The 15,092-nt window shown below is 41.4% G+C and overlaps 1 protein-coding gene across 1 annotated transcript; it reads right to left on the reverse strand.

Moving 5' to 3' along the window:
• Nucleotides 1-4,411: 4,411 nt before the first annotated feature.
• On the reverse strand, nucleotides 4,412-12,520 carry LOC141082522 (superoxide dismutase [Mn], mitochondrial-like). Its single transcript, XM_073566426.1, has 4 exons — nucleotides 12,381-12,520; nucleotides 9,140-9,256; nucleotides 8,873-9,052; nucleotides 4,412-4,769 (listed from the first exon to the last, which is right to left on the reverse strand). Exons 1-4 carry the CDS (start codon nucleotides 12,466-12,468, stop codon nucleotides 4,624-4,626), a joined length of 531 nt encoding a protein of 176 aa, XP_073422527.1. The 5' UTR covers nucleotides 12,469-12,520; the 3' UTR covers nucleotides 4,412-4,623.
• Between the last annotated feature and the right edge of the window lie 2,572 nt (nucleotides 12,521-15,092).

The following is a 15,092-nucleotide window of genomic DNA, read 5'->3' on the forward strand; positions in this document are numbered from 1 at the left end:
TGCCCCCCTCCCATTCCCTCTGCTCCCCGCCGGCCTCTGATCCCCCCCCTCACACCCCCCCCCCCATGCGCAGTGCGCCCGCCCGAATCTGCCGGCTGCAGATTCCATTCTTTCATTTTGATCACTGTCACAGTGATCAAAATGAAAGAAAAAGTAAATAAGCCCCCCGATTATCACCCCCATAGGTAGGCAGAACTAATAAAATAAAGAAAATATTTTTATTTTTATTTTTCCATTAGGGTTAGGGTTGAAAAGAGGGTTAGGTTTGAAAAGAGGGTTAGGGTTAGGGTTGGAAAGAGGGTTAGGGTTGGAAAGAGGGTTAGGGTTATGGTTAGGGTTGGGATTAGGGTTATGGTTAGGGTTGGAATTAGGGTTAGGGATGTGTTGGGGTTAGGGCTGTGGTTAGGGGTGTGTTGGGGTTAGGGCTGGAGTTAGAATTGAGGGGCTTCCACTGTTTAGGCACATCAGGGGGTCTCCAAACGTGACATGGTGCAACCATTGATTCCAGCCAATTTTGCGTTCAAAAAGTTAAACGGTGCTTCCTCCCTTCCAAGACCCGACGTGTGCCCAAACAGTGGTTTACCCCCACATATGGGGTATCAGTGTACTCAGGAAAAATAGCACAACAACTTTGGGGGTCTAATTTCTCCTGGTACCCTTGGGAAAATAAAAAATTGGGGGCTAAAAAAATATTTTTGTGGAAAAATTTTTTTATTTTCACCTCTCTGCATTATAAACTTCTGTGAAGCACTTGAGGGTCCAAAGTGCTCACCAGGCATCTAGATAAAGGTACTTGGGAGGTCCAGTTTCCAAAATGGGGTCACTTGTGGGGGGTTTCTATTGTTTAGGCACATCAGGGGCTCTGCAAACGTAATGACGACCGCAGACCATTCCATCAAAGTCTGCATTTCAAAACGCCACTACTTCCATTCCGAGCCCTTACGTGTGATCAACCAATAGTTCCCCCCCCATATATGGGGCACCAGCGTACTCAGGACAAACTGTACAACAACTTTTGGGGTCCAATTTATCCTGCTACCCTTGTGAAAAAAAAAATTGCTGGCTGAAAATCATTTTTTTGAGGAAAAAAAATATTTTTATTTTCACGTCTCTGCGTTATAAACTTCTGTGAAGCACTTGGGGGTTCAAGGTGCTCACCACACATCTAGATAAGTTCCTTGGGGGGTCTAGTTTCCAAAATGGGGTCACTTGTGGTGGGGTTCCACAGTTTAGGTACATCAGGGGCTCTGCAAATGTAACATGATGCCTGCAGACCATTCCATCAAAGTCAGCATTTCAAAATGTCACTAATTCCCTTCCGAGCCCCGGCGTGTGCCCAAACAGTGGTTCCCCCCCACATATGGGGTACCAGCATACTCAGGACAAACTGGACAACAAATTTTGGGGTCTAATTTATCCTGGTACCCTTGTGAAAATAAAAAATTGCGCACTAAATAATTTTTTGAGGGAAAAAATTTTTTTTTTATTTTCACGGCTCTGCGTCATAAACATTTGTGAAGCACTTGAGGGTTCAAAGTGCTCCCTACACATCTAGATAAGTTCCTTAGGGGGTCTAGTTTCCAAAATGGGGTCATTTGTGGGGAGCTCCAATGTTTAGGCACACAGGGGCTCTCCAAACACGACATGGTGTCCGCTAACGATTGGAAGTAATTTGCATTTCAAAAAGTCAAATGGCGCTCCTTCCCTTCTGAGCCCTGCTGTGCGCCCAAACAGTGGTTCCCCCCCACATATGGGGCACCAGCGTACTCAGGACAAACTGGACAACAAGATTTGTGGTCCAATTTCTCCTGTTAGCCTTGTGAAAATTAAAAATAGTGTGCTAAAAATCTTTTTTGAGGAAAAAAAATTATTTTTTATTTTCACTGCTCTGTGTTATAAACTTTTGTGAAGCACTTGGGGGTTCAAAGTGCTCCCTACACATCTAGATAAGTTCCTTAGGGGGTCTAGTTTCCAAAATGGGGTCACTTGTGGGTGAGCTCCAATGTTTAGGTGCACAGGGGCTCTCCAAATGCGACATGGTGTCCGATAACGATTGGAGCTAATTTTCCATTCAAAAAGTCAAATGGTGCTCCTTGCCTTCTGGGCCCTGCCATGCGCTCAAACAGTGGTTTATGACCACATATGAGGTATCTGTGCACTCAGGAGAAATTGCTCAACACATTTTAGGATCCATTTTATCCTGTTGCCCATGTGAAAATGAAAAAACTGAGGCTTAAAGAAAATTTTTGTGAAAAGAATTTTTTTTTTTTTTTTTTTTTTACAGATCAATTTGTGAAGTACCTGGGGGTTCAAAGTGATCACTATGCATCTAGATAAGTTCCTTGGGGGGTCTAGTTTCCAAAATGGGGTCACTTGTGGAGGAGCTCCAATGTTTAGGCACACAGCGACTCTCCAAACACGACATGGCAACCGCTAAATATTCCAGCATATTTTCCATTCAAAAAGTCAAATGGCGCTCCTTCCCTTCTGAGCCGTGCCGTGCACCCAAACAGTGGTTTATGACCATATATGAGGTATCGTTGTATTCAGGAGAAATTGCCCAACAAATTTTAGGATCCATTTTATCCTGTTTCCCATGTGAAAATGAAAAAATTGATGCTGAAAGAAAATTTTTGTTGGAAAAATTAAAATATCCATTTTTTCTTTCCACATTGCTTTAGTTCCTGTGAAACACCTGAAGGGTTAATAATCTTCTTGAATGTAGTTTTGAGTAGCTTGAGGGGTGCAGTTTTTAGAATGGTGTAACTTTTGGGTATTTTCTGCCATATAGACCCCTCAAAGTGACTTCAAATGTGAGGTGGTCCCTAAAAAAATGGTTTTGTAAATTTTATTGTAAAAATGAGAAATCGCTGGTCAACTTTTAACCCTTATAACTTCCTAACTAAAAAATATTTTGTTTCCAAAATTGTGCTGATGTAAAGTAGACATGTGGGAAATGTTACTTAGTAACTATTTTGTGTCACATAACTCTCTGGTTTAACAGAAAAAAAATTCAAAATTTGAAAATTGCAAAATTTTCTAAATTTTTGCCAAATTTCTGATTTTTTGACAAACGCAAAAATTATCAACCTAAATTTACCACTATCATGAAGCCCAATATGTCACGAAAAAACACTCTCAGAATCGCCAAGATCCATTGAAGCGTTCCTGAGTTATTACCTCATAAAGGGACACTGGTCAGAATTGCAAAAATTGGCCTGGTCATTAAGGTCAAAATAGGCTTGGTCATGAAGGGGTTAAAGGGCAGCCCGGTCTCCATTTCAAAGCACTATCTGTACTTACTTCAGGAAATACACATCTAGTTCATTATTAGAATTGTCTGTAATTTTATTTTACTGCTTTTTTGTATTTGGTACATATTGTTTTTTCACTCACCTGCCTTTCATTATTTTGCATGTCGCTCCATCACGATTTTAACTGTTTTTAATGTAAATTGTCTGTCTGGCCTTTTGTGTTCAATAAAGCCTTTATTTATTCATTATTTGCCTTGTGTGCACTATACTTTGCACTCGTCTTTTTTCCATATTATCCATAAGTCAAATGCTATAGTGTTTTTGGCCGCCGCAACATTGAATTAAAATGCAATAACAGGCGATCAAAAGTTTGTATCTGCACCAAAATGGCATCATTTAAAACGTCACCTCAGCATGCAAAAAATAAGCCCTCACCTATAACCAGAGATCATGAAAAATGGAGACGCAACGGGTCTCGGAAAATAACGCAATTTTTTTTTTTTTTTTTTTTTTTTTAACAAACGTTGTATAGTTTATTTTTTTTTTAAGTGGTGAAAAAAAAATTCCATGTTTGGTGTCTATGAACTCAATGACCAGGAGAATCACAATGGTGGGTCTGTATTAGCATTTAGTGAACATGGTATTAAAAAAAAAAAAAATAAAAAAAAAATAAAAATTTGTGTTTTTGGACTTTTTTGCAATTTCACAACACTTGGAGTTTTTTCCTGTTTTTCAGTAAACAATATGTTAAAACCAATGGTGTCGGTCAAAAGTACAACTCGTCCAACAACAACAAAAAAAAAAAACAACAAACAAAACACAATAAGCCCATATGGCCATTTTAACAAAAAAAAAAAAAGTTATGGCTCTGGGAAGAAGCAAATGAAGGTGCAGAATCAAAAATACCTCTTGTCGTTTAGGGGTTAAGAGTACAAATGGCTGCACAAAAGATAAAAAAGCCTCAGTTCTATTGACTGAAAAATAAAGAAAATAAAGACATTATAGGCCCTTGAAGAAGGGGGAAAAAAATGGAAAATAGTCATGTTCGGAAGGGGTGAATAGTGATTGTTTAGAATGGCATGTCAAAAGCTTTTGGACGGGTAATGTGTAGGTCCCAATACTCTTGCCTGCATAGTGTATATTGACAGAATAAAATATACTTTACTTCATTAACTTTATTCCAGATTGCACTTTCATTCCCAAACAAATCAAGCACAACTTTTTATAGGTTTCCAGAAATGTACAAATGCTCTAAATGATGTAGCATGGATTATGGTATAATTCCATTATATTAACAAACTTCTATGAATGCCCACCTACATTTCAGTGGGTTCTAAGTGCTTATTTAAGAGGATTACAAAAATCAAGTTCATTTTTTGCAGGCCCGATATCTATCTGCTACATTCTCCCAGTTGATAACATTCCAGATTGCCTTCAGATAGTCAGGTCTAACATTCTTGTACTGCAGGTAGTAGGCATGCTCCCAAACATCGATACCCAGAAGAGGGATAAGACCTGGAAAGCAGAATAAGTATTATTCAGGAACACAATGGCAACTGAACAAATGAAGAAAAAAAAATTAAAATCATCCTGTAGCGATCCCCAAGATGCCAATAAGTTGGAAGCCGAACCATCTTTGAATTTATTTTTATGCTATCCATTAGAAATGCCATTAATGAAACCTGCTAATCACTGCAGTTTTTTTCTCTGTGTTTTTATAGAAATTTCACAAGTTCAAGAATAAAAAAATACTAAAGACTGTTGAATAATCCTTACCTATATAATAAAAAACTGGATAAAGTTAAACTGAACACTATTTTTGGAATATAAGACGCACTCCCCTTAAATTTAGGGAGGAGGAAAATTGGGGCACATCTTATAGTCCAAAAGTAGCTTGCCAGGGAAAAGGCAGGGTGAGTGAGGGAGTTGGTACAGCTATGGAGATCCCGTCTCCTAGAATCTTAAAGGGAATCTGTCACCTGGTTTTGGCGGGCTATTTAAATGAGGTATGTTCGGTCCGATGGGCGGTGTTTCCGATCTTTGCCGCCTCCCCATCCTTGGCTGCCGTTTTTTCATGAATAGGAGTAGGTGTCAGTCATCTTTCGCGCGTGCGCTAAGCATTCTTGGCTCGCGCACGCACAGTAAGCTTTGCCCAACTGCGGGCAAAGCCGAAAAGCCTTACTGTGCATGCGCCGGTTAACTAAGCCCCGGAAGTATTTTGCTCTGTTCCGGGGCCTAGTTAACCGGCACATGCGCAGTAAGGCTTTTCGGCTTTGCGCGCAGTTGGGCAAAGCATACTGCGTGTGCCAAGAATGCTTAGCGTACACACGAAAGATGGCGGACACATACTCCTATTCATGAAAAAACTGTGGCCGGTGGCCAAGGATGGGGAGGCGGCAAAGTTCGGAAACACCGCCCATAGGACCGGACAGACCTCATTTAATAGCCCGCCAAAACCAGGTGACAGATTCCCTTTAAGCTGCGCCGCCTCTGGCAGCCATTTTCCTTTTGCTCACAGCAGGGAAATGGATGAGACAGATGCCCAAGCCTGGAACCCGCAGCATCACCTCACTCCTGCCACCTGCCTCCTGAAGCAGAGACCCCATATCCTGTGACCCAGCTCCACTGTTGCTGACCTCCAGGTAAGCTACTGCAAGATGGGACTATAAAATGCACCACCATTTTATTTTTTTTATTATTTTCCTCCCAGAAATTTGGGGTGCATCTTATAGTTCGCAAAGTACGGTAAATTTGTAGTAATACAAACACATTACAAAAACGGACAAAATGATATACTGCCGTGTCCGTTATTTTAATGATAAAAATATGTTTGATGCAACCTTGGTATGGCAAAGAGGCTCAGTGCACTGTTCCACCCATTGGATTTGCATGTAGATAAATTCACAAAAGGAGTATTATTCCCAAAATGGGGTCATTTGAGGACAGGGATGGGATTCTGCACTTCTAGCACTTAGGGGTTCTGTATATGGAGTCTCCAACCATTATAGAAAATTCTGCGCTACAGGATACCTCCAGTATAAACAGTACTACTTAGTCATAGGGTGAGACAAGCAGGGATGGAGTAATTTGTCAATAGCGCCAGTCGCTCCCAAGTCTTGCCTATGACTCTTACTGTACAGCCACAAATGGGGTATTTCTCCATTCAGTAGAAATGACAAATTGTGCTGCCATTTTTACCAATTGTCCCATGCGAAAATGTAAAATCTGGGGCTAAAACAGTTTTGGCGGTAAAAACGTAATTTTTTTTTCCTCATTTGCCAATAGTATAAAATTCTGTGACCCACCTGTAGTGTTAATATGATCACTGTGACCACAGATGAAATTGTTGAGAGGTGTAATTTGTTAACTGTTGCACCTCAGAGGCTCTGACACTGACATGGCACCCTCAAACTAGTCCAGCAAAATTAATTCCAATATGGCAGTCCATCCCATCTGAGCTTTGCACTGTGCCTTAGAAGTATTTTTTCGACTACACATGGGATATTGGCGTACTCAGGAGAAATTGCACAAGACATTTTGGGTTCCATTTTCTCCTGCTATCCTTACAAAAAATAAAAACTGTGGCTAAAATTACACTTTTGTGGGAAAAATGTGATTTTCATTTTCACTGCTCTACATTATAAACTTTTGTGAAGCAGTTGGGGGGGGGGGGGTTCAAAGTCCTCACCACACATCTAGACAAGTTCCCTGAGGGTCTAGTTTTGAAAATGGTGTCACTTGTGGGGTTCTCCACATGCGACACGATGTCCGCTAATTATTCCAACAAATTTTGCATTCAAAGAGTCAAATGGCGCTCCTTCCCTTCCAAGCCCTGCTGTGCGCCCAAAGAGCAGTTTTCCCACACATATGGGGTAACGGAGTACTCTGGACAAACTAGAAAACACATTTTGGGGTTTATTCTTTCCTGTTACCCTTGCAAAAAAAAATGGGTCTAAAGTAAAATTTGTGACAAAAAGGTAAACGTTCATTTTTTTCCTTCCACATTGCAAAAATTCCTGTGCAGCACCTCAAACATGATGTGATCAAAAGAGGATTTTGTAAATTGTTGGAAAAACGAGAAGTCGCTGCTCAACTTTTAATCTCTTATAACTTCATAACAGAAAAAAAAAAATAGTTTCATAAATTGTGCTGATGCAGAACTGACATGTGGGAAATGTGATTTAACCATTTTGTGTTATATACTAACTCAGATTTAATAGCAGTGAAATAAAAAAAGGTGTCTTTATACCTCTAATCTGACCCCAATATAGTCCCACTACACATCAGCACCCTGTTATTAATGAATGCATGAATTCAGCTATTGTGGTAAACGATAAAAATGTTAAGGCATTTTGATGAAAAAAAAATGCTGATTGTACAAGCCATCCAACCATGGCAAGGTGTACCCAAATATGGATGGTTCCGATCACTAGTGTCCTACCTCTCAATAGACCAGGCCTCATCTGAATGGCACAGTGAAAGAAAAAACAGGCATCGCTCGCAATTTTACCTTCATTCATGTTTATTGGCTGGGGTCAGACACCTGGCGTTTTCCTTGTAACTTATGCTTCAAAACACAATGTGGGTCCCAAACACGATGGAAGACACCACCAAAACTGATCAGCCCAACTAAGTCAAGATCTCCTCAAAAAAATAAATAAAAAAAAAAATGACTCCAATTGAGAAGGGCTTAAATTAAAACAATATTCGTCATATAGTGGGGCGGTCAAAGGGCGGGAGGACATCTTCATCGCCATGTCTGACAGGTAAGTAACGACCGCCAACCACTGCTGCATCGCTGGTGAGATCTGCCTGCTTGGCAGCTCACTAGCGACCATTTAGTGATGCACCAGCGATCCTGACTGGGTCGTATCGTTGTCGGGATCCCTGATGCATCGCTAAATGTGACGGTACCCTTACTCTGTTTTGTTTTCACTTATCTATAACAGCACAAATTTCTAGCATGAGTAACAAATTTCTCACCTATGTCAGAGGATTAAATAATCCCAGGAAAAGATTTACAATATGTGAGAAAAAGAAAAAAAAAGAAAAAAAAGCAGGGGTGGCCGCAAGTATTAAAAACTCATTTGATCAAGTCAAGGAGGCAGATTCTCAAGGGAGATCTAACATTCTAGTTGGTGCAAGTGACCCCATTTTACAAGCTAACCTTCTCCATGAATTTACATGAATTTATCCAAGGGTGCAGTGATCATTATAGACCATGGGTGAGTCACAGTATTTAATACCATTGAGCAGTGAGAAAAAAAAAAAAAAAACACTTAGCCTCAGATTTTACATTTTCACATGGGGAAATGTGTAAAAACGGCACCAAGATTTGTCCCAATTTCTGCTGGACGTGGCAGTATTCTATTTGTTGCTGTACAGCTGTACAGTACTGCTTAGCCACACAGAGTCAAGAAAAAGCGCCATTTGACTCCTGGAGAACAAGTTATTGTAGAATAGCTTGCAGACTCCATATACAGAGCCCCCAAGTGCCAGTAGAGCAGAATTCAACCTCGAGTGACCAATTTGGAAACAATTTTATACAATCCATGCTACAAATACTAATGGAGCAGTGTACCCCAGCCTGAAGATGAGAAAGCCAAGTAAGGTCTCACCTGTTGTTCCTTGTAGAGGGTCCTGATTGGCACAAGTAGCAACTTGCAGTCGTCTCGATTCCTTGTTGTAACCTAGCCAGCCCCATCCTGATCCCTGGACCACTACTGATGCAGTAGACAGCTTCTCCTTAAACTTCTCAAATGAGCCAAAGTCACGTTTGATTGCTTCTAACAGGTCACCTGTCACAAATACAATTAATCACTGGTGAAAAGTCACAGCTTTAAGAAGCAGCAATATTCATAAAATGGAGCACACGTGATACTGACCGTGAGGCTCTCCACCACCACTGGGAGAAAGGTTTGTCCAGAAAATTGTGTGATTTATATGTCCACCACCATTAAATTTAAGAGCTGGCTGAAGAGCTACCTGTGCAGTCACATCACCTACAAGCGAATTAGAAAGGCAGGTTATACTTTTCAAGTTTGCTCACGTTGAGACTCTATACACGTGGCTTCATCAAATATATAACTGATGGAAAAGGAAAAATTGGTGATGAAAATTTGACTTAGCACTCGCTCACACTGGCATATAACACGGCCAAGTGCTTTCCGAATTTTTAGCGAATAGCACTCAGCCCAATGTTATACTATGGGGAAGTGCAGATCTGTGATAATTTTCTCATGCCAAAAATCAGCATGAGAAGACAATTTTATATACCAAATCCATACAAGCTAACTGCAGCAAGAAAATGGGGATAGAAACTAGTATCTTATGCGAAAATAATTTTTTATTCACAAATATTAAAACATTTTACAGAATAGTACTGCTGTAGCAGGAAAAAGGATTCCAGTGTAAATGTTCAGAAAGTTTACACTAGAATCCTGTCTCCTGCTACGGTAGTACTATTCTGAAAATTACTCATTTGTGAATAAAAAATTATTTTGGCATAAGATACTCATTTCTATTCCCAATCAATTTCTTGCTGCAATTAGCTTGTATGTGTCATGATCTGCTTAGTTTGTGGGATTTGGTAGTTCAGAGGTTAATCTGGACGGCCTTACTCTGGGAGGCTTCTTATAGCCTCATTGTGGAGTCATTCCTCAGTTGCTTATACTTTGACCCTTGGCCGAGTGTGTGTGACCCTGTGCTACATTATGCTTGCTTGGTTTTGATCTGGTTCTGTTCCCGTTACAAGTTCTGCCTGTCCCTCCTGTACTACGCTGCCCTCTGTGTATGACTCATTGCCTACGTCCTGACTATTCTCTGATTGCCCCTCTTGTAGTGCGCTGTTCTGACTATTCTCTGCTCAACCCTCCTGTACTGCGCCGCCCTCTCCGTGTATGACCCCCATTTGTACAACCTGAGTTCCCCTCTCCTCTATTCCAGGGTGCCTGTAGCATCCTGCACTCATCTCCAGCAGCAGGACGCTAAGCCCCGCCCCCTGTGGTCACATGATCGTAGGTACTTTTGCTTCCTGCTACCTACAGCATCCCAGGTCCCGTCTGCCCGAGCATCCCCTGCAGCATCTGACCCCGGGCCCTCCCGAAGTGTGGGTGAGTCACCCTGCTCAGCCATGGTACTTCGCCTGCGCTGACAGGATCCTGATAGTATGGGTTTGGTACATCATATTGTTCATTGAGTTTGAGTTTTTGCTTATACTTTATTCCATAAATACAGGGTTTTTCGTGGTATTTAATGAGAAGACAATTGCAGCATGATGCGAGTGCCTCCGATATTGAGATTGCACTTACCCATACAAATCAATGGTTGCGTGTGAAACATTGGACTGCACTTGAATATCATTTGAGTGCAATTAGATGTATGTGCACAGATAAAGGAGAAATTACATTCTCCATTTTCTCTGCAACAGTGCAGCGATTCTTTCATGTGAGGGGATCAGATCACTCAGCTCAAAAGCTCAGTGTTTGAGCCGCATGTCATTAGCATAATCTGCCCGATTATCTCGAATGAGAGAACATACACCAGTGTAAGCATACCCGTAGGCTGGGGTTACACTACCTTTGGCTGCAACACAAGTCACATGGACAAAGACTTCTCTGTGAGGCAAGTGAATAGGAACATGTGACCCCCAGGTTACAGACAGCGACAATCGAGTCAGAAGAGTTGGAACCATTTTGATTTTTATGGCTTTTTTGAGCTAGGTTATCGCTAGGGGTTACAATGTGACACCATCTGCTTTATGTTGCGTTGAAGTAGCGACACAGCAATTTTTGGCTGTGGTACTGAGGCTGCAAAAAAATGCCATGCAGTCCCTAGCATAAATTGACAAAACTGCATAATTGCACCAATTGTCATATGGGATTTTTCTGCAGCAAGATCCACTTTGTTGCTCCTGTAATATGCTGTGAATTTTTTCCAACCACAAAAATTGAATGCAAGATCTGAACCAAAACTGTAAGGGTATACTCACATATTCCGTAACGGCCAGCGCTTTGGATGCAGTACATGTCCGCTGCATCCAAAGTGCTGCCGGCTATTGAACGCAGGCGATTCCGCATGTGATCACTGAACCGTGCGGAATCATCGCATCCAATACATTGTATGGGTGATATTTATCCTGCGGAGACTCGCGTCGCCACAAGCTAAATAGACGTGCTGCAGCCTAGAGAGACGCGCCGCATGTCTGTCTCCACGGGTGAGCTGCGGGTGTCTGTGCACGCATAGTGGCATGGGGGATTTCTTGACATCCCATCCACTATGCTTAACATCTGGAAGCTGCAGGTTGGATGCTTCGCAAGTATTCATCATCCAACCTGCAGCGTTTACTGACTCACTTAGGCCTGTTTCACACTTCCGTTTTTTCAAATCCGTCAAAATCCGTTGGTTTCTGTAAAAAAACGGATCCGCCATTTTTTTTTTTCAGGATCCGTTTTTTTTTGTCCCATAGACTTCCATTAGTGGTTACCGCGGATCCGTCAAAAAAACGGATCCGTTTGCATCAGTTTCCGTCAAAAAAACGGAAACGGATCCGTTTGGCGGACACAAAAACGGAAGTGTGAAACAGGCCTTAGAGAGCAAATCATACAATGGCCAAACCTTAAAATACAGAGGTTATCAAATGTCCAAAAAATTTAGAATCTTTTGAATCCATAAAGCTGCATCCTAGCGATCAATAGCAAGGGATGTAGGATAGATTTTATTGTGTTGTAGGGCATCTTTTAGGTTTAGTAACATTATATGGCCAGTTTGCTGATGCTTATTCAACAATCTTTCTTAGATGACAGCAAACGACTTGGATTTTAGGAAAAAAAAAACACAACAACAACTATGTTGCTCAAACTGTAAAAACACAATAGTGATCACCATGCAGAACAGAATTCACACAACCATGAAACATGTGCCGTGTACAGATTGCATCACCCGGCCTCATCAGCAGATTTCCTGATGAGGCCCAACTGCCTGATAGGCATAGCTCAGGGCAGGAGGCCCAGTGGTTGAGCTTGGTATTGGTCTGTTTCCAAGATGTGTGAATTCTGACCTAATATGCAGATTTAACATGATTTTTCTTCTGTTTCTGATTTGAGTCTAGAGTTTTAGGTTGCTCACCTTTTGCCAGGGCTTCGGCATATTGCTCTTCTGCAACGTTTAGGTTGTTCACATAAGTGGCATGATGTTTGGTGTAGTGGAGCTGCATGATCTCCGCATTGATATGGGGCTACAGTGCACCATAATCATAAGGCAAGTCTGGCAATGTATGCTTCTGTCGGGAGGCTAAAGCAGGTGCAAGTCTCAGGCTTGTCCTAAATAAAGTAAATATATATATATATATATATTTAGTTTCTTCCCTCCACTTAGATTTTAGTATCATAAACATAACGTCTGCATACTTTAACCCCTTTACTCCCCCCAAAGCTGTTTGCACCTTTAATGACCAGTCCAAATTTTACAGTTCTGACCATTTTTTGTGCCAATAACTCTGGAACGCTTAAAATGTATCCCACTGATTCTGAGACTGTTTTTTCGTGAAATATTGTACTTTAATATAGGGGTGGTAACATTTCTTCTTCTTTATGACTTGCGTTCATTTGTGAAAAAAAAGTGGAAATTTGGCAAAAATGTTGCAGTTTTCAAACTTAATATTAATGCCCATAAAATCAGAGCGATGTCACAAAATAGTTCATAAATAACATTCCCACATGTCTACTTTACATCAGTAAAGTGAACATGTAATCCCCTTAAAACCTATTTTAATTCAATTAATTTTAAAAATAACACCTTCTCCGTGAGACTTCTTGGCGAATGCCACAATGAAAAAAGAAAAATGACCCATTCTGAGATGCTGCACAGGCCTGATATCTGCCTGACTGTGGAGGCTGGCACCCTAAGGATCTATTTTTCCGCGTCCCCACTCAACGAGGACTGTCCCTCACTCCCCTACCATTCCCTGATTATACAAGAGGGAAAACAAGGTCACTCTGATTTTCCATTTCTGCACTAATTCTAGTGCAGACAATCCAGGACCAAAATAATTAAAAGGTAAAAATCAAATAAATCCACATCATGATACCTCAAAGCCAACAATATGCCTGAAAGACATGATAAAAAACACCAACAATTTCCAACTCTGGGGTATAATAGAAATAGGTGAAAGATCCAAAAAGGTCACTTGTGTGTGGAGACACCCCGCCGCGTTTCCCCGCCGTAGCGGTTCATCAGGAGGTGTAAATGATGCTGCCGATGTCCATGATGCTGCTTAGCGGTATCGGTGGTCAAAAAAGGGTGGACTTAAATAACCACCTTGATTAAGCGCCACAATGAGCCCCACCTACCCCATCTTCGGTGGTCCAATCACAGAGGAAAGATACATATTAGTAAGCCCCAATATACTAGTAAACTCACATGGATATGCGCGGTTAGATGTTATCAGGACCCAGTGTGCGCTCCACACTGGAATGCATCCACAATAGCCTGGGAACTTCCGGTCTATTGACATCACTTCCGCTGCCATGTGTTTACAGGGAAACATGCTGCAGAGCCCGGGCTTGCGCTCCAGAATGGAACGCAAGAATAATAGTCTCGGACCTTCCGGTCTATGACATCATATCTGCTGCCATGCATTAGCATGAAAAACGCTATAAGGAACCGGCACGTGCTAAAAATAGAACACAAACACGATAGCCAGTGGCGTTACAGTATTATAGCCCAACTTCTCAGAGAAGCAATATTTTTTTAAGACACAAAACATCGTTATAACAGGCTGATAAATATAGCTTTATAAGTTATAAAAGACAAAATTATATTGGGGCCAAAAGAAAATAGGAAAAAATCAGAAATAAACAAACCTAAAAGGATACATAAATGTGCCATACAATGTAGCCTGTCACACAGACATACTCCAATAGACGAAGTGGATGAAAAACCCCATCAACATCAGCTACTTAGGACATTGGTCCTGGTTGGCAAACTGTCTTCATATAAAGCAGGTATATGACATTAATTCATTCAACCCATCAGGGGAGAGGGACGGCAGCCTGAAAATCCACTCGCACTCCCGTCTCAAAATAATCTTATCCAAATTACCTCCCCTGATCCTTGGTTTAATCAACTCAGTCATGTTAAAGGAGATGTCGCCCGCACGGCCCTGATGTATGGCATTCACATACCTGGCGACTAGGGTATCTCGTTTATTTGTGATATCCTCTAGGTGTTCTCCCACCCTCACCCTTCGTTCTCTTGTGGTCTTACCCACATAATTCAAAGGACAAGTGCATGTGGCATTACAGACCATACCTGTCGATCTGCAGTTTACAAAGTCTCTAATGCAGAAGGTTTTCCCATTAGTCGAACTAATGAAGGTTTTACACCGAGACATGTTTTTACACCTAGAGCTGTTACCGCGTTTAAAAAAAGACCAAGGGCTTCCTATCCAGCCATGTACCAGCCCCAGTCGGCCTCTGGTAAAGGCTATGTACAAGCTAATCCCCGTTAGACCTCCCCTTTCTGTAGGTAACACTTGGTTTTGATGCAATAAGACCTCTCAAATTGGGATCAGCCAATAGAATACCCAATGTTTTTTAAGGACATGATAAACCCTATCAGACTGGCCATAAGTCCCAATAAATCTAACCATGTTGTCACTGGTTCGATTAGAGGCCCCTTTTCCTTGTTGTAAAAGAAGGGAAGGTCTATCCGCTACGAATGCTTCATGTTGTGGTCCATTTAATGCCTGTGGGGGTACCCTCTCATTCTGAACCTATTGTAAAGGTCTCTCGCTTGTCTCCTATATGTACCCACTTCAGAAGAGTTCCTCCGGATTCT

Source organism: Dendrobates tinctorius, unplaced genomic scaffold, assembly GCF_039654945.1.
Source record: "Dendrobates tinctorius isolate UK_male_01 unplaced genomic scaffold, ASM3965494v1 ptg000018l, whole genome shotgun sequence".
NCBI classification, from domain to species: Eukaryota; Metazoa; Chordata; class Amphibia; order Anura; family Dendrobatidae; genus Dendrobates; species Dendrobates tinctorius.